Raw genomic sequence first — 25,443 nt, forward strand, 5'->3', positions numbered from 1 at the left:
AAAATCACCTCTTTAAACACGGCAACCACATAATAGTGACCGGAAAAAGATAGGCAACCTAGATGATTTATGTTGTACAAGTTGTATACTTTCCATTGAAACTTATTTCGTTCGTCAGACAAATCAGTGAAATTTGCCGAAAAAAATTTAAAAATAGCCTTGACCATATTTCTTTAGGCAACCCTATTTATTTATGTTCGGGAACATATTTTCTTTCATATTTTCATAGTTTCATCCGTCAGACAGATTGGTGAAGGTCGACGATATATGTGCGATCTTAGACCAAGGATGTTTAAGTGAGAAAACAACTATTTGAGACAAATACAAAATCAGTTGTTCTGCTTAGTGTCCTTCGCGTTATGCAGAGCTTGTGTGACGTAGAGCTTGGCCAGACTCTGCGAGCAGAACTGGCTTATATGCTGGCTGTAGGTGTTGATCTGGCCGGCCACGATCATGGGGCTGAGGCGGAGTGGCAAGCCAAATTGAACCTAAACGCTCAAGTTTGCATAATATTGCAAAACGTAGTGTGAAGAAGTATAGAAAAACTTTCCGTGTTGCTAAAAAGCGATTGTCTAAAGACTACAGATAAATAAAGGTAGTATATTTAGAGTTAGACCAAGAAAAGTCTGCAGCGATTTTGATAGCCCACGCAGAGCAATTGTTATTTATACGTCATAATTTCATAGAAGTTTGACGTTTAAAATAATATTTGCACTGCGTGGGCTATCAAAATCACTGCAGAGTTTTCTCGGTCTGACGCTAGTTACAGTACTATTTATAGTTTGGCCCAGGAGTGTCTCATCAAACATAGAACATAGACAATCATACTGTCTTTATCTTATCCTAGAACTAGCACCCAAAAGGGATGAGTATAGTTTTCCTGGTTCTTACTGACTGAAAGTTGTGTTGCCACACTAGGATGTTTAGTGAGAAAAAAACTATTTGAGACCTCAACATTTTAATTCCAAATACAAAATCAGTTGTTCTGCTTAGTGTCCTTCGCGTTATGCAGAGCTTGTGTGACGTAGAGCTTGGCCAGACTCTGCGAGCAGAACTGGCTGATATGCTGGCTGTAGGTGTTGATCTGGCCGGCCACGATCATGGGGTTGAGGCGGAGCGGCACGGGGTGCGGCTTGAACAGCTTGTTCACGTCTTCTTCGGGTAGGGGTGGCTCGTCCTTGAAAACAAATGGAGATTGAAGTAACACGCTATATACAGGGGCATACTTAGATGCCTTGCCTAGATGGCTACCGCAAAACTCAAAGAATACCTATCAGTCGCTCGTGGGGTCAACCCAGATAGACGCGCAATTGGCAAAAGCCGATAGGAAAAAGCGAAAAAGCCGTGGACGCGTCGGCAGGCGCCGGCCGATGCGAGCCGAGCCGAACGACGACTTTTTCGCTCTTATTGCGCAGACATAAAGCTTTTTCCTATCGGCTTTTGACGATTCCGCATCGATATATCTGGGGAGACCCTTACATTACTCTAGACAAAATTCTTTTTAAATTTCGATTTTTATGGGAGTTGTACCCGTGAAACTCGGACACAGTTTGCAATGCACCTTATATTAGAATGGGTCACTCAACAGGTTTTTTGCCTAATTAGATTTTATGTCCACGTCATCAGCCAGCGCCAATAGCTCAGCAGTTATGAAACAAAACTCGCTACGCTCGTAAAGAAATGGCGCTCAGCACGGAATTTCGTCCATTTACCCGCCTTTTCCTATCTCTTATCCCTCGCGCGTAATTATTATAACAATATAATATATTACTGTCAATGACACTGTACGAACGAGGCAGCAATATACTTATGAGCGTGCGATAGAGATACGAACAGGCGGGTTAAGGTACGAAATTCCTCGTGACAGTCGTCCTTTCTTTAGTTCAATTTTGGAATCTTGTTCGGGTATCAATGTATTATATGCTATCAGGGATAGCAAAAACTTTGCCCTCCTAGTAAAATAAATAACTATTGGATCATGGTTGTACCTTGGCAGCACGAGCAGCGTTCTCCTGGGCGCGCTTGAGCAGCCAGCGGTGCTTGTCCTGCTGCTGGCGGACCACCAGCTGCTGGTAGCGGTTGAACTTGATGGCCTCTTGGTTCAGCTCGTCCACACGCTCCATTAGGCTGCGGAGTTGACCTGGAGTTGTGATGATGGATTTAGGCTGAGAATTATTAGATCTATATTTTGGTCTAACAAGTGTTAGATGAACACCTTACGATGGAGTAATAAACTAATCTCAGAAATACTTTTGTAAATTCCTATTCAATATAGGAATATTTGTAAAATCCAGAAGTCTAATTTAAGACCCAGGTCATGAATAACAAATTCTGTAATTGGAAGTAAATTGACAACAATTTGGGTCAATTAAGTGTTACCAATACATTACCAATTTATTCATATTTGATCATGATCCCATACACAAACACAATTAAGGTAAAAGGTACCAATTTATCCGTAATGGCAATTTCTGATATCATCTTCAAGCTAATGAGCCTTTATTTGCGACCCCTTACCACAACACAATGCTGGAGAAAAGATTGATATAGACATAAAACTCACCTTCTAATACTGAAGCAGTGCCCAGATCCAGGAACTTGGAGCCCTCCTCCTCCGGTATCATCTCCGAGAGCTCGGACATCATGATGTTGGTGAGCGGGGAGTTGCGGATAACGATGGGGACCTCGATGAACAGGCTCTCGTAGCCAATCTTCAGGTTGCGGAGAGCTTCAGGGGTGTAGTCTTGTTCTTTGTACATTTGAATGGCCTGGAAAATGTAATGTTACATAGATGGCTGCAGGGTGCGTTGATAATTTTAAAGACACATTTTTCACCTTTTCAGAACAAGTGGTAGTTAAGCTAAGGTGATCTAACCTTGAAATGAGCGATAAGCTACTTCAACAACCAGACGATCAGCATTGCGTGGCATGCGAATAGTTTGTAATGTTGAGGCTATTCTTCGGCAAACCAATTGTCAGTAGAAAAAGGAGTGAAATTCAAAAGTACTATTAGAGATTGTACCTTCGGGAACACATTTTTCAAATATAGTTCCTTTTTTTGTCTGTATATACCAGTATACATATCATTTAATCACGCATGCACAGTTATAAGCTCAACTTTTTTGGGTTAAACCATATGAGACAGGCCTAAGAATTCATGACTACTTATGGATTGGATCACATTCAGAGTTCTAACTATAAAAACTCCCTTGAGACTTGAACATATTGAAATTATTTTCAACAGGTTACTCACGCATTACTTGAATAAACCTTCAACATGTTTTGGTCCAATTTTTTAGGATTTTTAGGATCACGGCCTGCAGCGGTTTTATAGATCAAGCGCACGACGTGTACCGCGTGTAGTAATACGTGAGTAACCCGTTAAAAATAATTTTAATACATTCAGAGATTTCTATACTAAATTGTTTATCTCTAGTGATAGCAAAACACCAACCTGAGGCGTTAACCTATAAGCCTTCAGCGTGAGGAAGCCGCGCGCGGACTTCTTTGTGTCGTAGATGACCACCACACTCTCCTCGATGGAGGTCTGGTAGTGGTACTGTGACTCCAGGAGGGACAGGCTCAAGAAGTTACCGACATCGGCACTCTGGTACCTGAAAATAGTTGAAACAATGTTATTTTTCCTGAGTCCTGTTCCTGCAAGTGTGTTGTTGTTGTCTTGTGTGGGTGGGTGTTCCTGAGTCATAGGTGTTTTCTATGTAAGTATATAAGTATGTATTTATCTACATAAGTATGTCGCCTAGCACCCATAGTATAATAATCTTTGTTTAGTTTGGGGCTAGGTTAATCTGTGTAAGATATCCCCTAATATTTATTTATTTTACTAGAATATTAGTTAACAAATTGAATATGTCTATTCTTAACAATTTAATGCGTTATTTTTCTGTTTTATCTCCTAAAAGCACAACTTTGTTGCACAACAGGGTCGAAATTCTTTAAAATGTCTTGTTTTATAACCAAGAAAAAATATTATCTGGAGCTTAGTGGTATTCTGTGTTTATTTCATTAATTATATTCAATGTGACATAATAGTATCAGTTTTTTTTGTAGATAAGGTACAATTCAATACAGTGAAAAGAATTTTCATTTTGTCTTTTTTTATAGGATTCTCTCTCTCTTGAGCCCTTCCTTACCCTTTGGGTGTAGGCCTCGTTCATTTTACGCCACTCGTCATGGTTATGTGTAACCTGGAACCACTTGTTCCCCGCAGTCCTTTGGACTTTTGTTGTCGTCCCAACACATTTGGGGTCTACTTTGAGGACGCTCCTCCCCCCATGGTCGCCACTCGAGTGGTCGTTTTTTAGAATTATCGCTATGAAAGCGATATTACTGACTACATATTTACACACCATCCAACATGGAAATGGTCAACATTGACCCTCCGCAGCCTCCTCATCATGGCCAGCTGGTACTCCTCCTCATCCATGGTGTCATCATGCTTGGGGAACGGGAAGCAGTTGGTGATTTCCAGGCGGTTCTCCACCACCAGCCCGAGCAGGGCCCCCTGCGCCACCTCCATGTTGCTGCATGATTCTTCATGGCAGTGCTTGAGGATTTTCATTACCGCCTGAAATATTCAAATAAATAAAAAGTTTAAGGGAAGGTAAATTTAGTGTACTTTATGCCACACTTTAAATTCAATCACCATCATCAAGGGGTCATCCATTAATTACATCACACGTTTAGGGGAAGGGAGGGGGTCAACAAAATGTGACATGTTGTGACAAGGGGGAGGAGGAGTCACAAACTTTGTGACGTCACTTTCATCAGTAACCGAAAATTTATTTAAATTATTTTATTCGCTATACAGTTAAATAACAAGTTTTTGAAACGATAATCGTTTTTATTCATTTAATTTTATTTCTTAATCAGTTTTGGGTTATAAAATTACTAATATTTCTTTTATAAAAAATATTTCGATAAAATATTAAATTAATATTTGCCGATTTCGTTGAAGAAATGTGACGTCACGCCAGGGGGGAGGGGTTTGCCAAATGTGACAAGGAGAAATTCGTGTGACGTAATTAATGGATGACCCCCAATAATCTATTTAATCATGGGATTAGTTGCTAAGCAGACCCCAGGCTACCATGAGCTGTGGCAAAAATGCTGGGATAAAGTGAGGAAGAAGAGAGATGCCACACTTTGAACATGTATTTTATACTATACATATTTTTTTGTAAATTTCATGTTAAAATTAATCAAAATATACTTACATATAAAGAAAGCCAAGCCAAGAAAGTGATACAATGCAAATGTAATAACACAACATAGAATAATTGTGGATCATAATGTTTTTGTACTTTCTTCAGAATAATCAAAATACCTTTAATTTTCATCCAAATTAAAAACAACTGTTAGCAATGGGTATTAGTTCCTTTAAACATGTCTTACAGTGTTTAAAAACCAGTAGAATTCAACATTACCTAAAGATAACATTATGCAAATGTACAAATTATTGACTTAAGTAAAAACAAAACAGACAGACTCAAAACAATAAACATTGAACAAGTATGTCATAGCTCATTATCTAAAATAAATAGCGGGATCAAGTCGCGCTGAGATCATCACTGAATTCGGTAACCTCTAGGCCTGATATAGTATAATACCTGTCCTAAAATGAACTATGACTAATTCTAATTCAGCAGTTTGGCAGTGTGCATAACTAAATAGAATTAAGTAATGAGGGAAGGTTCATATACATATAGATATATAGAAGTATGAGGTTCTTGGTCGTCTGTTTCACACCAATGTTTAAAGTTGCAGAGAATGGATTTTAATTATGTTTTTTATTTCAGGTTGGGAACATAACCTCCAAACTACAATAAACTTATATATCTTAAATGGGTTCCTTAAGATATGTTAAATGTGTTAAATCTGGCGTAAAGGAAACTATGATGAGTCCATATGAAGAGTATATTGTCGAGGATTAGGCACTGATACAAATTTAGTCTGGTTAGCAGCAAGGTCGAAACGAATGTGACGGCATCACGCACGCGAACAAAAGCTGTATATTTATTCAAACATTTAAACTTGTTCCACGTGCGTTTATGCAGTTACCTATAAAACAAGATTCTTTAAGTTTACGAAGACACTTTCCAACACTGGCCCTTAAACCAAAGCAATCTTGTTTAAACACACAAACACAAAACTTAAATAGTGACTTACACTTCAGTATAACATTAAATTAACAAAAACATATGCACTGAACTTTCGCTACACCTTATTAACAAAGTTCAGTTATCCACATTATGAATTGTTATTCAATAAATGTTTATAAAATAAACAAGTCTTTTGATTTCATGTAATCACTATCACGTTTGACTAAACCAACAAATAACCATGATGGTAATTACATTAAGAACACAATTATTACATAGAATGCATAGTTAAATGTATTTACCTATGACAGTAATGTGAGCTGTCTCACAAACTTACTGTGTTTGACTTTACACAACGCTTTCGTCAGTATATCTGCCAACATATCATTAGTATTTAGATACTCAATAGTAATCTTATTACTATTTACAAGTTCTCTAATAAAATGATGCCGTATATCGATATGTTTGGTCCTAGCATGATGTAAAGAGCTCCTACACAATTTTAGCGCTGACTGATTGTCATTGAAAATTGTCGGTACAATTTCTTTATTTATAATTTCTTTCAGAAATGTACTAATAAACAAACCCTCTTTACAAGAATTAGACAAAGAGTAGTATTCGGCTTCGGTAGAGCTAAGGCTAACTGTTTTTTGCTTGCGACTTTCCCAAGTAACTACTGACTCACCTATTTTAAAAACATAGCCCGTGTACGACCGGCGGTCCACGTCGTCACTGCCCCAGTCTGCATCCGCATATCCGGTGATATCCAGCTGCTGCTTGCCTTTCTTAAAAGTCAAACGGAGATCCAAGGTACCTTTCAAGTAGCGCAGGACTCTTTTGGCTGCTTTCCAGTGGGTCTCTGTAAATGATTCATTAAATTGACTCAAGTAGCTAACTGCGTATGCGATGTCTGGTCGGGTACAGATAGCAATATACATAAGAGAACCTACAAGACCTCTATAATCATAGGTATCATCTCTTTGATTGCCCCTAGGTAACTTAAGTCCAGTTTCCATGGGAGTAGGCGAACACTTACACTCTTCCATTTTATATTTCTTCAGCACCATCGCGATATAACTCGATTGATCGAGAGTAATTTTGTTTTCATCTCTACACAATCTCATACCTAACACCTGATGAGCTGGCCCTAGATCTGTCATATCAAATTCCTTCATTAATTTGACTTTGACATCTAGCTTATCACGTTCATCACCTGTCGAAAACAATATTATATCATCAACGTACAGAGCAATAATTATAAACGACCCCTTCAGTCGCTGAAAATAAACACAAGGCTCAGATGATGACTTATTGAACTTCAACTTACTGCATAGAACATGATCAATCTTCTCGTACCATGCCTTTGAGGCTTGTTTCAACCCGTAAATAGCTTTATTTAATTTGTAGACCTTACTTTCTTGACCTTTAACTATAAAGCCTTCCGGTTGTTCCATGAACACAGTTTCCTTCAAGTCACCGTTGAGAAATGCTGTTTTTACATCAAGATGTTCAATCTTCATACCGTACTCAACCGCCAAGGCTAACAAAGTACGTATAGTGGAATATCTGACAACCGGTGAATACGTCTCCTCATAGTCTATTCCATATTGCTGCGTGAAGCCTTTAGCTACCAGGCGTGCCCTATATTTGAGTAGTTCACCGTTCAATCCACGTTTCACTTTGAACACCCACTTGCATTTGACAGGTTTTTGTGACTCTCGTCGATCTGTCAGTGTCCAACACTCGTTCTTAATAAATGAGTTGTACTCACAAGACATTGCTTCCCTCCAATTGTCAGCATCTGGACCACTCAGTGCTTCTCGTACAGTCCGTGGAGCATCTGGATCGCACGTGCCCGCTAGGAATCCAAAATGTGGTGAACCCGATGAACTGTCATATTCCGAAGTATCCGTACTCTCCTCCTCTGGAATATAAGTTGCATCGGCCGGATCATCACATTCACTAGAGCTAGACGAAACATTTATTGTGATCGTACTCGTTCGATCGCTCGTACTCTGAGAATTTTGTGTTAAATTGGCATCATCAGACGTACCGCTCACTACCGATATCGTTGGTTGTACAGAAGTTGGGTTTGACAATTCGATCACAACATTTTTATTTCCATTATTTTCAATTTGTGGAAATATTTCAATTGACTCAATGACATTGTCAATGTCATCACTTGATACTTTTTTAATGAACGTATTTTCTAAGAAGGTTACATCTCTGGTTTTGATGCATTTTGTTGGTTGTTCCGGGTCCAAGAGTCTATAACCCTTTGTATGCTCACAATACCCAACAAAAATGTACTTTTTGCATTTCGGATCTAATTTCGAACGCTTCAAAGTCATCGCATAAGCCACAGAACCAAAGATACGTAAATGACTTAGAGATACCTTTTTGCCACTCCACTTTTCTTCAGGAGTGCTCCCTAGTACAGCTTTCGTAGGACAGCGGTTTTTGACGTAGACTGCCGTGTTAACGGCCTCCGCCCAGAATTCGTTGCTTAGGCCCGCATCTTGCAGCATGCATCTTGCAGCCTGCATCACGGTCCTGTTCGAGCGTTCTGCGACCCCGTTCTGAGCAGCGGAGCCAGGAACAGTGGTTTGATGCACGATGCCATTGCTCTTGAGATACGCCTGAAAAGCAGAACTGGTGTATTCTCCTCCGTTGTCGCTACGTAGCGATTTTATCTTTTTACCTGTCTGGTTCTCCACTAAAGCCTTAAATTCTTTGAACCTATCAAATACTTCACCTTTTTTAGTTAAAAAGTACACAAACGTCTTTCTAGAATAGTCATCTATGAAAAGCAAGAAATACCTTGCACCGCTGAATGAGGGAGATGGTAGCGGCCCACAGACGTCTGTATGTACTAAACCCAGGACCTCTTTAGCCCTGTTGTGAGATTTCTTAGGAAAGGGGACCCTACTTGCCTTACCTTGTACACACGCTACACACGTTTCAAAACCTCTACTATCATATGATATACCAGAAGCCATACCTTTTTTCAAAAGTTCCATGCTTCTTCTGTTGAGATGCGATAGACGACGATGCCAAACCTTCTCTGAAGCTACAGATACAGTTCCGTCGCTAGTAACCGCACGCTTCTCCTCCACTGCTGCATTGGCCATCTGTTTGTTCTGTAAAGGAACATTAGAACACGCCCCCACAGTGTCAAGGACATAAACATCATTTTTCAAAGTAGCTGTCGCTGCAATAACCCCATTATCTAATATTTCGCAACTATCGGATTCGAATACTATCTTAAAGCCTTTCTTTGCCATGGCGCTTACCGACAATAAGTTAGCTACTAAATTAGGTACATAATACACATCACTTATAGTCTTTACAGTGCCATTACGTTGTTCCACTTGAACATTACCTCGCCCGGCCGTAAATAGTTTGTCTCCGTTAGCTACAGTCACTTGCAACGATTTCTCTGACTTCATGTCACTCATCATGTTCACATCTCGACAAAGATGACTCGCCGATCCACTGTCCACGTACCAAAGATCACTTTCCACGTTCACCGACAGCGCCGTGAGTAGAGCCTTTGCCGACGACGTTCCTTTGCTACTTTTCTTTTTGTTCAACATCGGACAATCTTTCTTGAAATGTCCGGTCCTCTTACATACATAACACCTGGGCAGCTTTCTCGCGGCCGCCAGAGCCGTAACTCCGTCTCCGTCGCGCTTGCTGTCGTCACGTCGCATCCTTTCCTGTAGCAGCTTCGCCGATACAACTTCGCTAGATAATTTGGCAGTTGACGAGTTCTCAATAGCCATGATTAGCGGGTCGTAGTCCTCAGGAAGTCCGCTCAGCATGATGACCGCAACAAAGTCATCCTCCAACCCAGCACCAATATCCTGCAGTTGTTGTGCGACATCCGTGATCTTGTTTATGTATTTCTCCATACTCTGACAATCCGTTAACTTTGTGCTAAACAAAGTTCGCAACAGGCCTAGTCTCCGACATAATCCCTTATCTTCATAAGCTTTCTGAAGACTCGTCCATGCTTTGTGTGCCGAGGTCACGTTCCTTATGTGTACGAAGGCCGTCGATTGCACGGACAATGCAATGCGTGCGAGCGCTTTCTGGCCCTTTTTCACATCTTCCGGTTTTTTATCGTCAACCTCTTTTTCCACAAAATCCCAAAGATCTTCATGAACTAGCACCATCTTCATCATAAATTTCCACGATGAATAGTTTTCCATTCCTTTTAGTTTTTCCATCACGAGTGGAGATGAGGAACTTGTACTGGACGCCATTACTGCCGGCAACCGTATTAACTATTTTCGCTTTTTACGCTCGAAATCCGTTTTGATTTTTATTGAAAACGCGCAGGCCCATGACCTGTTAAATCTGGCGTAAAGGAAACTATGATGAGTCCATATGAAGAGTATATTGTCGAGGATTAGGCACTGATACAAATTTAGTCTGGTTAGCAGCAAGGTCGAAACGAATGTGACGGCATCACGCACGCGAACAAAAGCTGTATATTTATTCAAACATTTAAACTTGTTCCACGTGCGTTTATGCAGTTACCTATAAAACAAGATTCTTTAAGTTTACGAAGACACTTTCCAACAAAATGTTATTTTAAATGATAATATAACTGAATAGAACAATTTAAAACAGTTTGGCACTAGCTAAGTGCTACAATTATTATTTGAAACAACAAAACAACCAACTTCCTGACGCGTCGACAGATTTAGTTTTCATAGAAAAAGTAACACTCGATGATGAAATTTTCACCATAATTCACTCACAATTAATTGATTTTGTTTACTTACCAGTCCATCGCACTGAACGTACGTAATTGCGGCTTCATTTTCAGGAATACGTCGAGCAGACCCACCGCGGCTCGCCATTTTTAATTTGAAAGGTTTTACTGAACGAACGAAGTTGATTTTGATAGTTGTGCTGTCACGTCTCATTCATTCTTTTGCACATGGCAACACCATTCATTCGCTCATGCTATTTAAGCCATTGTTTACTATGTTATTTAGTAACCGGCGTTTTTACTGGGAATTAATCGATTTTATGTCATGTGTGCTAGCTTTATTGTCTTAAATGTCAAGTCAAACCCCCACCCCCCACCAATCATCCCATCAAATTGATAAATAAATCAAGTCACAATAATGTTATTATTATTCCCTTGAAAAGTATAATTAAGTGCAATAATAATGTGTTCTTTGACCTAATAAATAGAATAAGAAGTGGAAGTTTAACATATTCATATTTGTTTTGTGAAATCGGAATACAGAATGTTTTAAGAATCTCTTTTACATGTATTTAATAGAAGAAAGGAAATTATGAGTCAACATAAGTTTTGGAAGGGGATAAAATCTTGTACGTTTTCAGAATCTAACCAGGTTCCTGATAAAATCGTGAAACTGTGTTCTCTAGGACCGGAAGTGATCGTTCTTGGCAATGACCATGGCCTCTATAATAGTAACATTGAAGACGATTGTCTAAACTTTAGCAAAGTTAGCGGTATATCAGCGATAGACATATCACACCACAATGATACCCTTTACATTATCGACGTGCACGGGAGGTTGTACAAGACCAATTCTAAGTTTGAAAATAAAGAAGAAATTGTCGTCCGGGAGGATGCGAAATGTTGCCCCCACGGTTTCAAAAGTTCCAGTTTAAAAGTAAAGTTTCGTAATGTAGTGACCAGTGACTTTGGACAGCTGTTCATCAGTAGCGAGGGGCAGCTATGGGGCTCTGGTGTTATGCCCCAAATTGGTTTGGAGTGCACTAGCATAAAGAAAGTGCCATTTTTTGATGGGAGGACAGTGTACAGTGCTTCTATAGGTGATGATTTCGCAGCCGTAATAGCTAGGAAAAATGTTCGTCAATCTGACAACTGTGACACGGACAGTGATAATGATGACGAGGAGGTGTTTGCATCAAATTGCTCACAATGTCAAACATCAATAGGTTTAGCATCCCCAGCTTCTGTGCCATCTCTGTCCGAAACCTGCCCCCTTGGAGTCCAGCTCAATAAGTCCAGTGAAGACTCCAGCAGCACCACAGCCCCACAAACTGATGTCCACATAGATGCTCATAGTTTTACGGAAGATTCTAGTCCCTCATCAGAAGAATCTAAAATAGCTAAAACAAATTCAAATCAAAAAGCCCCTGATAAAGTAAAACCAGAACAAATCGGGGATGAAAATAAGAGCAGTGAGGTTGAAACTGATTTAGACAATGAGGCCTCAGAAGAAAGTAAAGAAAAGCTTAACAATATTTTTATAAACACAGATGCAGCCAAGCAATTTCTAAGTAAACAGTTATCGTGGGTTTCAGCAGGAGAGGACTATCTTGTTGAATACACGGAAAAACCTACAAGAATTATCAAAGAAAATGTCTCCAACCTAACAAATTTTGTTTATGAAGGTGTCAAAACAGTAGGGGATAAAGTGGTAACACTGTCAAGGCATGTGAGCGGCAGCAGTGATAACAATGAGGCTGTGGAACTCCAAATGCGATTGCAACATGAGGAGATCAACTCCCTCATGTACAGTTGCACATCTGATTGCCATCTAGAAGATCTCCAGTTCTCAACTAGCACAATCAGCAGTGAGAAAGAGTTTGAAGTCGTGAGGAAAAGTGAAAACATAAAGAACATGTCCAAATTAGGTAGGAATATCCTGGCAACTGAACTGTGGACCTGGGGCGACATAACTCACGGGCAGCTTGGAGTTGGAGACACCGTCAAAAGACTGAAGCCAATGGTTGTCATGACCCTATCTGGTTTCGGGCTTCAGAAAGTGTCTTGTGGCAAATGGCATTGTGCAGCTTTGACATTAGATGGCAGACTCTTCATGTGGGGCTACAATCACTTTCACCAAGTCAGTTTTGATGATAGAGAGGACAAGAGTGGTCCTAAACAGTTCACTGAAATCTCTGGCGGTGACAGAATTAGAGACATGATGGCAACAAATCACCATACACTGGCCTATACACACAACAGACACATTTTATACATGGGTAAGCATACAGATGGTTATACAAAAACTATAGAGAATTTATACAAAATGCCTGTAGAAGAGAATGATGTCACTGAAAATGGGGATGTTGAACTTGTAAAGCTAAATAAACCTCAAAATTGTCTAAGTAAACCCCAAAATATGTGTTACCATTCACTAATACTGTCCTCTGATAACATAACATACTGTTCAACACAAACATATGAGGAGTGCAACAAGTTGCTGCCCAGCCTTGGATTTGGGGATCTCTCCATTGCTCAAAAATATTTAGAAGAAATGCTCTTGATATATCATTGTCTAGTTAAGCCTTTTCTGAAGAAAAGTAAAGCCATCATCCTACATTCCAATGTGTATGAAACTGTTTGTGATATCTACAGTGACATATTAAATATTAATGCTCTGAATGTGCTATCAATGTGGCAGTATGCTGAGAAGCATATTAACGAATGTGATATTTCTTTAATCAAAAATTTAGAAGAATATATTTATTTGTACAGAAAGTATTATTTAGCAATAAGCAATTTGATTGTTATTGGTGGGTTTGCTCAAATCAACAATATTATTGATGTCCCATCAAGTATATACAATTTATTTAGTGATCAATTGCCATCAAACAAACAGAAGAATAATAAGAAAACGCTTGAAGCCATAGTAGCACTCGCGTTCGTGCAACCCCTAACGAGACTGAGCTCACACAGATGCATTATTCAATCTTTATTACGAAATAAGGCAAACAACAAACACGACATAGATCTAGATGACATGAGCAATATAGACAACAGGTTTAAAAAAGTCCTCTCCTCAATGGACTTATTAATAGAGGAGCAAGAAAAGAAACGAAAAGAGGCAGATGGGACGAAACTTTTCTGGGAAACTGTAGGGAAAAGCTTAGACCAATACAGGACTCCTGAACGCCGTTTAGTCCGTGAATCTAAGTCCCGCCAGCTTAGCTTAGTGAACCCTGGAAGGTTTTCGTCTCACTGGTTCGTGTTGTTTAATGACTTGTTCATTCACGTAAACGGGAGTACAGTGAACGTTCACCCGTTGATAACGCTTTGGATAGAATCGGTTCCGAACACTGACTCTTTAGCCAACGTAATACAGCTGACAACTCCTGAAGAAGTGTTGTCTGTGTGTACAAGCTCAGAGCAGGAGAAGACTGAATGGATTCACGCTCTTAATTCCTCTATCAAGTCAGCTTTGAACAAGGATGCCTTGTTCAAACCTCCAGCGATCAGAACTGCTAGTCACACGTTTTCCAGCAAAGGTGCGTTCTTCAAAGAAGCAAAGTACCAGGGCAGATGGCTGGACGGCAAGTTGCATGGCAGTGGGAAGATCGAGTGGCCGGATGGGAAGCTGTATGCGGGGCAGTTTCAGCTGAACGCACTGTGTGGCCATGGGAAGATGGAAGATCCTGGATTAGGTGAGTTGTATGAACAAATAGTATGATTCTAAAGACGCGATTGCTTTAAGTTTAACTGTCAAGTCATGGCAACTTACTTGGCAGTCTTGGCACTGTTTTCCCCAAATTATGTTGCATATATTTCCAATAAGCCCTCTACCCTAAGAATACAAGAACCTACTGACCATCACTCATTAAGTAGGTCCTATGACCTACCTCTACCCTATAAAAGTACCTACATAGGTAGGTACAGTCACCACACGGGATTGTTATGCCATTTAGGGTTCTTGCTAAATTGGAATTTGTATAGCGTAAGTATTGAACAACCAATTTAGCTAGGACCCTAAATGGCGCAACAATCGCGGAGCATGATGGTATGTACATCCCTCATTCAGCTAGACCCTAAAAGTACACAGTTCGAAAGTCACAGACAATCGGGGGTAGAGGCACTTGTCTCGCCACCCTCCTTACTGAGGTAGGGAAGATACACGCACTCAACCCATAATAACATTATAATTATTGTGGTACTTGGTCATTTTACCTAAAACACTCGATTATATTAGCTGATTCTTCTTATCCATGCTGAAATAAATCCCTAATTATCTACGACTGAGTCACGCAATGATAAAGTTTACGTAACATATTTAATATCTGTAAATTTACAGGAATCTACGAAGGCCAATGGAAAGACAACCTCCAGAACGGTTACGGTGTCCAAAAATTCATCAATGGGGACATTTATGAGGGCTACTTCAAAGACGGGTTAGCCCATGGCCATGGGGTGAAAAAGCAGGGCGATTTCACATCGTCCAACGCAACTATTTACACTGGGGAGTGGAGTAACGGGGTGAAACATGGATACGGAGTCATGGATGACATCGGGAAGGGAGAGAAGTATTTGGGCAGTTGGAGCGACAATAAGAAACATGGATGCGGCCTAATTGTGACCTTGGACGGAATTTATTATGAAGGATTGTTTATGCAAGATGTTTTAACGGTAAGACCTCGCTTGTTTAAGTTTGCGCATTTCATTTCTGTTATTTGCTCATTTTTTATCTGAAATCTTTATGTGCGCGAGGCCGTGTTTGAATTTCGATTTATAGTATGATAATGTTAGTTAAAACCAAAATATTATTTTGCTAATCCGCGAAAAGATAACGTGCTAGTCAATCAGTGCTAACCCGTTATACTTACTTGCGTATTTTTACATGCAATTAATATTCCCACCCTCCCACCGCAAAAATAAATACGCCTGATTCTATTCACTATTTGATAATGTTAGGTTTGCACGATAAATACTTAAAGATAATTTTAGATTATTATTCATTCACGCGCCTGCGTAATATTTAAATTAGTTTCTGAAATTACGCAGAAGCCAAAGTCTACATTCTTTATAACTTACGTCACCAAGTACTTATAATTTTGTTTGTAAGTTGCTCCAAACTTTTCAGAACCTAGAATTTTATACCGTTGACTAAATTCTTAAACCTCTTATCTCAAATCCAATGCAAAGAACTTTGCAACTTAAGGTATTTTGGGCTAAAGTCGCAATACCCTTATCTCCTTCAAATGTAGTTAGGAGGTATTACGACTTAGCCGATGAAATGTATTAATGGTAAATTTTGACAGACTATACAGTACACCCTCCTGCTTCCTCCACCCCCTAAATCCACTGCTTTTATCTTCGAACTATAATATAGGCGGTCGAACGCCGTTCAGCTCAGACAGACTACCATTTCTCGCCTCTATATGTACTTAGAATATTGTGGCTAAGTCGAAATCATTAGGTACAGACGTTTTCGATAATCCAATCTAAAGTAATCGGTGTAGGTATTTGTTTCTCTATTGATTACATTATTAGTATTTACAAAGGCAAAGCAAGTCAAGCCAAACAATCAATGAACGCAATGACGGCTTTCCAGCCCAGACCCGCTTTTATTTTAATTCCCAGAAAAAAGGGTTAATCCCCATATTCCCCATTGTAGAATAAATTGGTATTCCCATTTATCGTGCTGTCGCATCCAGTGGCGTAACTAGGCGTGGGCGCCTGCGCGCGTAGGGCGTGGGCGCGCCTAGGGGTGGGGCCTTCGCACACGGCCTCGCACTAGGGGGGCCTCGCAAAGCCAACCTTTTTATTAACTTGGGAAAACATCAAAACACATTGAAAAGGGCCTCGCAGATGTGGTTTTTGCCCACGGCTAGATTGGTTCACGCTACGCCATTGGCCGCATCCTTATTAATTTTAGTGGTTATCGGACAAACTTTGTTGGTACATAGGATAGGATGTACCTATGTACCTCAATAATATCGAAATATCGAACTGTGTCGGACTAAGTAATAGAGATGCACCGGATATTCGGTTACTATACGGTATCCGACCATTTATTTAAAACCCGGCCGGATACCGGATAGTGACCTACTATCCGGCCGGATACCGGATAGTAACATTGCTTGATTTCGGAGTAAACAAATTGGATCTAAGAAACAGTCACGGTCATAATCGTACTCGTTTATTATTTTAAAACAAGTTAAACATTCCACTGGTTTGCACGCGCACTCATTTCGAACCTAGAAATGAGTCCGCGCGAACGTTCACTAGGAAACAGCTCAAAACCTGCACAATGCGCACCTGAAAAACCGAAATGTAGGTATAGTTCCGCCGGTCGAATATCCGGTATCCGGCCAAACAACTATCCGTTGCATCTCTAGTAAGTAATATACCTACCTAAAATAAACTTCCTAACTCTTATCTTATTCTCTAATTCTGAACAATGGACGCATCGAAATCGTATTGATTTACGATTGCTCGCTCTAGAGCAAGTCACTGCCATTGCCAATTCGTAGTTACAATTCTGGTCACAAGTACATGATCAGGGTGCGTAGCCAACGTGCAATCGTTAACGCTCCGTAGCGAACGATACGCAATTGTCACTATCGCACTAGTGTGGAAAAGTGATAGAGAGAGGATGACTATACGATACGGTACGGAGCGTTAATGATTGGCACGTTGGCTACGCACCCAGTTATAAATTTTGAATACAAAAGGAAACAACATAGGTTAGGAGGTTCTTAGAAAACGATTAGAGAATCATTTGTTTAGCCTTATTCATAAAGTTGGATAAGAATGTAGCTTCGTTTTAATAATATTGTGTAAGAAAGATGTAATATTACTACTGCTAATGTGTTTTCTGGACTACCAATCTGGAAGTGCAATTAACGTTCGTATCAATTAGGAATTAATGTGTTGGGTATAAAAAAAATAGTCTCCTTATGTTATTATACCTACACAATGTGACAAGTGACAACAGGATAGATAACAGATATAGGCATTGACTTATATATCTAAGGACTGGCCTTACGGGCACTAAAAATGGTACTAGTTCAGCGGTCGTGTCACTTACGAATTCCAGCCAATCGTGCTGTCTAACGCAACTAGTTGCGACCAATAGCGCGCGTGAGACGAACTCATCAACCAATCGCGTTGTAGCGGTGTCAGACCGCTGTCTGGCCCCTGTCATGTCTCATTATTATTGCCCGTAAGGCCAGTCCCTAGATATCTATGTCAATATTGTCAATGGATATAGGCTTACTGTAGGTTTATCACAGGAGCGCCGCGACAGTACCGCGCGCAATAGACTACGCGTCTTTTTCTAACCGTATTAATTAGAGATACACGTACAACGTTAGTAGACTAATATTATTAGCAGTCTACCTAACACAAGGATTTGGGGGCCTAGCCAAGTTGATGGAAAACGGCAATCAAAACTGAAATAACGTATGAAAATGATCACGTGACCTTTTTGTTGCATCAGAGGGCCTGCCGCGAACCACGTTCGACGTGTTGCCTCTCTGTCGCACTTGTAAATTCGTACGTAAGCGTGACAGGGAGGCAACACCTTGAACGTGGTTCGTGGTCGAGTGGTGCCCTCTGTCATCCCGATACATTTTCACTTTTCGATCGGCATTTGTCGATGTACGATTAGTGCGGAAAGAGTCGTAGAATGTATTGGATCCCATACATTTCACGACTCTTCTCTTTCCGCACAGACTCTATCATGACCAGACATCGTAAATTTTATAGCATTTTTGGTGCAGCGGAGTGGTGTTAACGGAATTGGTATAGATAATACCAACTGAAATGGTAAATTAAAGTTAATATTAACGTAATTAACGCTAATGACGCTAATCAATCATTAGGGTTGAAATTGTTTATACCTACCAATTCCGTTAACACCACTCCGCTGCACAGAAAATGCTATAAAAGGTACGATGGCTGATCAAGTGATCATGACTGGACCCCCTGTATTTCAAATGCGATAATTAAAAAATATACGAGTTATTTACGTAGGATAACGTATCTTAACATTTTTAACCCTTCAACTCTCGCCGTCGCGATATCATATGTAGGCGGAAAAGGTACCTCTGTCTCTCACGGCTCGTCACGTGATAACATAAAGTAAAAATGAGATATAAAAATTCCCTCGGTTCAGGTTAGACATTTATAATGTAGCAAACCGACCTTGTCAGTAGAAATTCAAATTAGATTTAAAATTTTCACCGGGAAGACAACCCTTCGCACCTACATTTTTAGGGTTCCGTACGAAGGGTAAAGACGGGACCTTATTACTAAGACTCCACTGTCTGTCACCAGGCTGTATCTCATGAACCGTGATACTGATAGCTAGACAGTGAAATTTTCACAGATGATGTATATCTGTTGCCGCTATAACAACAAATACTAAAAAGTACGGAACCCTCGGTGGGCGAGTCTGACTCGCACTTGTCCGGTTTTTTAAACTTGCCGCCTTTTTCACTGACTGAAATGGCTTGCCCAACTATAAAAGGGATTTGAAAGGTAAATGAAACTTTTTTTTTCAGGGTCACGGTGTAATGGTATTCGAAGACGGCACTCACTACGAGGGCGAGTTTCGCTCAGCAGGCGTCTTCTCCGGCAAGGGAATTCTGACCTTCTCCAGTGGTGATAAGATCGAGGGTGCTTTGCACGGAGCTTGGACCGAGGGCGTTAAGATCAGCAATGCGACTATGCACTTGAATGTTTCGAATCCTGTGCTGCCGGCGAATCCTAAACCAAAGTGAGTTTTATTAAATTTTCGACTTTATTTTAATGCTGTTACGGTAACTTTTCCTTCTCGAAGCTATACGTTCATTAACACAGCGAGGCCCATAGGTAAGTCCTACGCTAACAATGTGCGGATTGGAGACATCACAAACTTTGGTGTAGGTATTTTCATTTGTCCAATCCCACGTGACTGCCGCCATATATGAGGCGGGGACAGATGGGAATGTTTCATATGAATGCACCCATTTCCATCTCTGCCCGGCGAGGACAAATGGAAATACACCCAGTTTTTTAGGGTTCCGTACCCAAAGGGTAAAAACGGGACCCTATTACTAAGACTCTGCTGTCCGTCTGTCTGCCACCAGGCTGTAACTCATGAACAGTTGAAATTTTCACAGATGTATTTATGTTGCCGCTATAATAACAAATACTAAAAAGTACGGAACCCTCGGTGGGCGAGTCCGACTCGCACTTGACCGGTTTTTTTTTTCATAGTGCCTTTTTTGGGATAATCCCTCAACATGCTCTGATGCTGCTGATTCGCTGATCGATTAATTAATCGACTTATCTATGTTCGCTCAATGGCTACCTAATGACTACAAATTCGTGATTCACCTTGTAAGATATGCATTATAATGGTGATATTGCGTTAATCATAAATGAGCTGTCAGTGCTTGAAATAAAGTCCATTTTTTTAACTGTTTTACGGGTCTTTGCATTGATTCTCTGGAAGTGAGTCTACAACTCTACATGCATTGGTCTTGCTCATTGTTAGTGTTTTTCACAGGATATCCTGTCTAGATTTTATAGATATTATTAAACACGCTTCGTGTTTCTTTTTACACATACTACTGTGTATTTTTGTAAAGATACATAATATTGGCCCTACATTTGATTTTTTTTTGCACATGACATATGTAAGTAGAGTCTGTACGGAAAGAGAGTAGGCGTGGAATGTATGGGCTCCCTTACATTCCAAGACTCTTCTCTTTCCGCACAGACTCTAATGATTTAATACCTATATTAACATCTGTAGGTAGATCTATTTACGAGTACCTACACGAAACAAGACTAGATTATATTTTACTGAAAATTATACTCTGGCCAACCAATTACCTCACTATAAAAATCCGCGAAATTCAAAAAAAATTGCTGCGGAAGGTTGAACCTTCATTCTTTTTTAATCTGCCGCCTTGATTGGCCAAACTATATATTAACTAAATGTTAAACATGTTTTCCAACAGTTCCTTTGGCAAACTCTGCGTCGCACCAAATCAAAAATGGAACGCGCTGTTCCACCAATGCTTCAGCTGTCTCGGCGTCTCCGAAACCCTCCTGACCCCGACCGGAAACCATTTCGGAAACGGAACTGCCAACGGCATTGACAACAAAAAGATCTGGCAGAATGTAGCAGTAGCTATTTCATGTTCGCATAAAGAAAAACATAATAGGATGTCTATGAAAAAACCTAAACAGAAACTGGAAAAGTCGGTGGATTGTTTGGAAGTGATACCTCAATTTGGACAGAAGAAGTTGGATTTGGATGATTTTAAAGAGATTAAGCAGTATCTACATAATGTAAGTTGCAAAACTATTATCATGAGTAAATTACGATATATGGTAAATACAGTTGCTCAACAAAACGTAACACACGTGACGTTATTTTATTACACCATACCACATTATCGGTTGTCAATAAGACTAAGGCCCACTCCACACCTTTTGAGCGCCAGCGTCTTGTCAGCGGTATGGAAAATGGCGTCGTTGCGTAGTTGTGTCTAAGAGGCACTGAGGCCAATACCACAGAATAAGTAATAGTACTACCGTACAGAAAGGACACTTCCTACAAAACCGAAGTTTGACAGCGATTCAGGGTCGAATCATGATATCCCTTTCTAACTTCTGGCACTATCCCTTTCGACTATTTAGGGTTGTCAAAATTCAAGTAATTATCTGAGGTCGAGAACACAAAGGGACGTCAAGTTGTGTCAACCCTAATAATTGCTCGGAGCAATGCTGAGCCGAACGAAGCCGAGTTTGCCCGAAGTCAGGAGTATCTCCCCACTGGCATGAGATCTACAATCATCTACATCATATTTACTAAATCAACATTTTTTTTTTAATTTTTCAGGCCTGCGAATCCTCCCACCACCCCCTCGGCCAACTAGTCCTAAGCCTAACCAACGCGTTCAACACCACCTACGGAGGTGTCCGCGTACATCCTTTACTGCTTAGCCACGCTGTCAAAGAGTTAAAGAGTATAACAGACAGGTTGTACCAAGTTGTGAGACTGTTGTTTCCTGCGCTGCCGCCGGAGGGCGCTGAGGTTGTGCTCAGGAGTAAGGACCAGGAAGCGGATGCGGAGAGTGATAACCCTATTGATGGGTGAGTGATAATTACCTGTATAGACTTGATAGATTTAATTGAGGTAAGGCTTTCCGAAACATGTTACGCTACATGTCATTACTATTTTAATATTAATATAGGCCGGTAGCTTGAACATGTCATGCTCGCTTAAAAGTCTTTGCTTACGGTGGCGTCGTTGATCGGGTCGCCACTTTCCCGAATGAAGGTAAAGGGAGGCGATGGCTGAGATACGCGTCATACTCGTGAACGGGTGCTGTTTGTGGAGACTGGTCTGTTTAAGCTAACACAAGCTATTATACTTAGTAACTTTATTTTTATTAATTAATTACAGTGAGACGCCTCATTCTGCTCTCGTATGTTTCTTTTCTCTTAATGAATGTATTAATTATACAGGATATTGACTCTTGGAGACCCTATACATCTCTAAGGATAACTTGATAAACTATATAATCTTATAGTTCTGACACCTAGAGACATTTACACCTCTAAATATTATAGTTTTTTTTTGTGTTTTGTATCTGTATTTTGTATGTAATTCGACATTAAGAGACCATATACATCTCTTAGTAATTGTAATAAGTTAGATTGAATTGTTAGTTTTATTTTATAAAATTGTTGATGTTATTATTTTTGCTTGTATGTAAATTCAATGTTGACGTGTAAAAGTGCCCTTGTGGCCTATTTGCTGAATAAATGTTGATGTTTGATGTTTGAAACTCCGAACTCTTAATATGGTTACCCTATTAATAGGGTATTCCCCTGCTAGTCTAATCAGTTTCTTTTTTAGAACTGTCAAAACGATTTCCTTATATGGAACTTTATGGAATGAAACATTACACAATGACGTCACGGTCAACTCACCTACTTTTTATATTTCTATCTGATTTATTAAATAGAACTTGTGTTTAAAAACATATGTTATTTAAGTTTGTAATCATCTGGTGCTTTATTTCATGTATGGTGTGAAATAATTTATTTTAAATACAGTCAAATACCCTATTGCTTTTAAATCTCTTGAGTTGGAAACCAAATTGTAAAATGATACCATAGTTCAAAATGGTTTTCATAATTATAGGTCACCCTCAAGGGCCTTAAGCATTCAATAGGATTACCTTATCAAAAGGCTTAAGGGGCTGTTCATAAATTACGCCATCTATTTATGACGATTTTTGACCCCCCTCCCCTAAAAACCCCCCCTGAAATGACGTAATTTATGAATAGCCCCTAATCAAACGAAGGGTTACCCAATAGAAAGGTTTAACTAAATATAGGTACAGAAATGACATGTATCACATGTATATGTTTTTTCCAGTGAGGTAGTATCAGCGGCATCCCTTCTCCAACCGACCCTGCTACCGCGCGTGCACCCGGCTCTGTTCGTCTTATACGCGCTACATAACAAACGGGAAGACGACCTGTACTGGCGACGACTGGTCAAATGGAACAAGCAGCCCGACCCCACGCTCATGCCATTCCTCGGCATAGACCAGTGAGTAACACTAGTGATAGTTGTTCGTGCTACACCCCTCCAGCCCACCCTACTACCGCGCGTGCACCCGGCTCTGTTCGTGCTATATGCGCTACATAACAAAAGGGCAGGGAATATCTTCTGGCGTTCTTGCACTAATTACGTCTTTGCACTTTATTTACTGTGCAATAAAGATTTATTTTGTTTGCAGGAAATTCTTCAACGGCTACACAAACCGCTCGCCCCCCGGCTCGCCGCACAAGGAACAGCTATTCCAAGAAGCGGTGGAGACGCTACAAAAGCTGAAAACCACCTTCTCACCCATGGAGAAGCTCAGGGTCATTAAGGAGACGTTCCAGACGATGACGGTTGCCGTGCAGCACGAGCTGGGTGAGTTAGAGTACTTTCCCACGGCAACATCCTGTTTTTTGCAGGTCCCTGTTAAATAATTTAATAATAATTCAGCCTATATACATACGTCCCACTGCTGGGCACAGGCCCCCTCTCACTCGCGAGAGTGCTTGGGCTATAGTCCCCACGCTGGCCCAATGCGGATTGGGGACTTCACATACACCTTTGAACTTTTTCGCAGATGTATGCAGGTTTCCTCATGATGTTTTGCTTCACCGAAAAGCACGTAGTAAATATCAAATGATATTCCGTACATATGTTCCGAAAAACTCATTGGTACGAGCCAGGATTTGAACCCGCGACCTCCGGATATGATATGACTTTCAAGTCGGACGTCATATCTACTCGGCCACAAATGCTTTTCAAAGCCAAAGGTCCATGTTAGTAGTGTATATTGTGTTTTTATACTAATGTTCTCACGAACTTTTTGAATTTCCTAAAACCGGCGACTACTGATATTCCTAATCGTTGTATTGTTATTCCAGGCCAGAGCTACCTCTGGAGTATGGACGAGCTGTTCCCCGTGTTCCACTTCGTGGTGGTGCGAGCCCGCATCCTGCAGCTCGGCTCCGAGATACACTTCGTGGAGGACTTCCTCGAGCCCGCCGTGCAGAACGGCGAGCTGGGGCTCATGTTCACCACGTTGAAGGTGAGGCACCACCGTGAGGTCACCACTTCTAATTTTCGACTATAGTCTGTATCTTTAGGTATTTAAAAAAAGAGTACCTAAACAAAATCTACCCTCAACTGGCGTAAGAAGCCGTAGATGAAAACATTATATGATCAAATAATGTAGGTTAAAGTCAGGTCGTTCAGTGACAGATCCAGGTGGTTTTGTATTTGGTTGGTTAATCAATAAATATTATAACTATCCGAAAATGTACAAATTGTTTATTTACTTTTATTTAAATACCTAAAGATACAGACTATAGACGAGGCTCATTCTGCCTTTTACTTTGTGCGCTGCTTTTGACTTGTCAATAAAGTCCAAAATCTGCCATAAAAACTACCACTGCATACTATTTTCTTTAGTCTTGAATAAATACGATAGATTTCCTCGGATTAAATGGGTCGCTTTATGGCCTTGTTGTATAATAATTGTTCTAACGGTCGCTACAGGTGAAAACACGCCTCTTATACAGTATAATATAACTTAAACAAGTCTTCGGTAATATTTTACTTTAGCAGCTTTCTCCGCAAATCAATAAAAAAACGAGATTCCCTGGTGAATTAACATAGGTACTATTTTTTATTACAGGCCTGCTACTTCCAAATACTACAGGAGAAGATGTCAATAAACTAACGATTTACAAGACTCGGAACGGAAATGAAAACGGACTATTTTTACCAAAAACGTAGACAAGTACTGTTCATCAGCATTTTTATATCCTAGTGGCCTAAATAATTAGGTAAACAAATTTTCTATTTTTGAAAACACGGCAGAACATTGCAGTAATGCTCCCCATTAATGTCAAGTTCATTCTTTTTTAAATCATCGGTTATGACAAGGACACAGTCAATTATTTGCAATACTGGTCCACGTTTTTGGCTCGGTTATAATCTCGTAATACTTTATGGTGCTTAATTTATTT

The 25,443-nt window shown here is 40.2% G+C and overlaps 2 protein-coding genes across 2 annotated transcripts; one reads left to right on the top strand and one right to left on the bottom strand.

Annotated features, from left to right (window-relative positions):
• Positions 1-941: 941 nt before the first annotated feature.
• LOC134790866 (eukaryotic translation initiation factor 3 subunit H) lies at positions 942-11,061 on the bottom strand. The gene is made up of 6 exons (XM_063761849.1): positions 10,916-11,061; positions 4,371-4,588; positions 3,455-3,614; positions 2,564-2,768; positions 1,989-2,140; positions 942-1,177 (listed from the first exon to the last, which is right to left on the bottom strand). The coding sequence occupies exons 1-6, from the start codon at positions 11,057-11,059 to the stop codon at positions 977-979; spliced, it is 1,080 nt and encodes a 359-aa protein (XP_063617919.1). The 5' UTR covers positions 11,060-11,061; the 3' UTR covers positions 942-976.
• A 104-nt stretch (positions 11,062-11,165) lies between these two features.
• On the top strand, positions 11,166-25,221 carry LOC134790865 (alsin). Its single transcript, XM_063761848.1, has 9 exons — positions 11,166-14,546; positions 15,191-15,522; positions 19,404-19,618; positions 20,850-21,183; positions 21,737-21,990; positions 23,285-23,461; positions 23,652-23,830; positions 24,337-24,500; positions 25,110-25,221. Exons 1-9 carry the CDS (start codon positions 11,438-11,440, stop codon positions 25,152-25,154), a joined length of 4,809 nt encoding a protein of 1,602 aa, XP_063617918.1. The 5' UTR covers positions 11,166-11,437; the 3' UTR covers positions 25,155-25,221.
• Positions 25,222-25,443: the final 222 nt, after the last annotated feature.

This window comes from Cydia splendana, chromosome 5 (assembly GCF_910591565.1).
Source record: "Cydia splendana chromosome 5, ilCydSple1.2, whole genome shotgun sequence".
Taxonomy (NCBI): Eukaryota; Metazoa; Arthropoda; class Insecta; order Lepidoptera; family Tortricidae; genus Cydia; species Cydia splendana.

Excerpts from the sequence above, each read along its gene's own strand:
- LOC134790866 (XM_063761849.1), bottom strand. The coding sequence starts at position 11,059 with ATGAGACGTGACAGCACAACTATCAAAATCAACTTCGTTCGTTCAGTA. Across the intron at positions 2,141-2,563 it reads CACTGCTTCAGTATTAGAAG|GTCAACTCCGCAGCCTAATG; the intron begins GTGAGTTTTATG and ends TCACAACTCCAG. Across the intron at positions 1,178-1,988 it reads ACGCTGCTCGTGCTGCCAAG|GACGAGCCACCCCTACCCGA; the intron begins GTACAACCATGA and ends TTTGTTTTCAAG.
- LOC134790865 (XM_063761848.1), top strand. The coding sequence starts at position 11,438 with ATGAGTCAACATAAGTTTTGGAAGGGGATAAAATCTTGTACGTTTTCA. Across the intron at positions 19,619-20,849 it reads CCGGCGAATCCTAAACCAAA|TTCCTTTGGCAAACTCTGCG; the intron begins GTGAGTTTTATT and ends GTTTTCCAACAG. Across the intron at positions 21,184-21,736 it reads TTAAGCAGTATCTACATAAT|GCCTGCGAATCCTCCCACCA; the intron begins GTAAGTTGCAAA and ends TTAATTTTTCAG.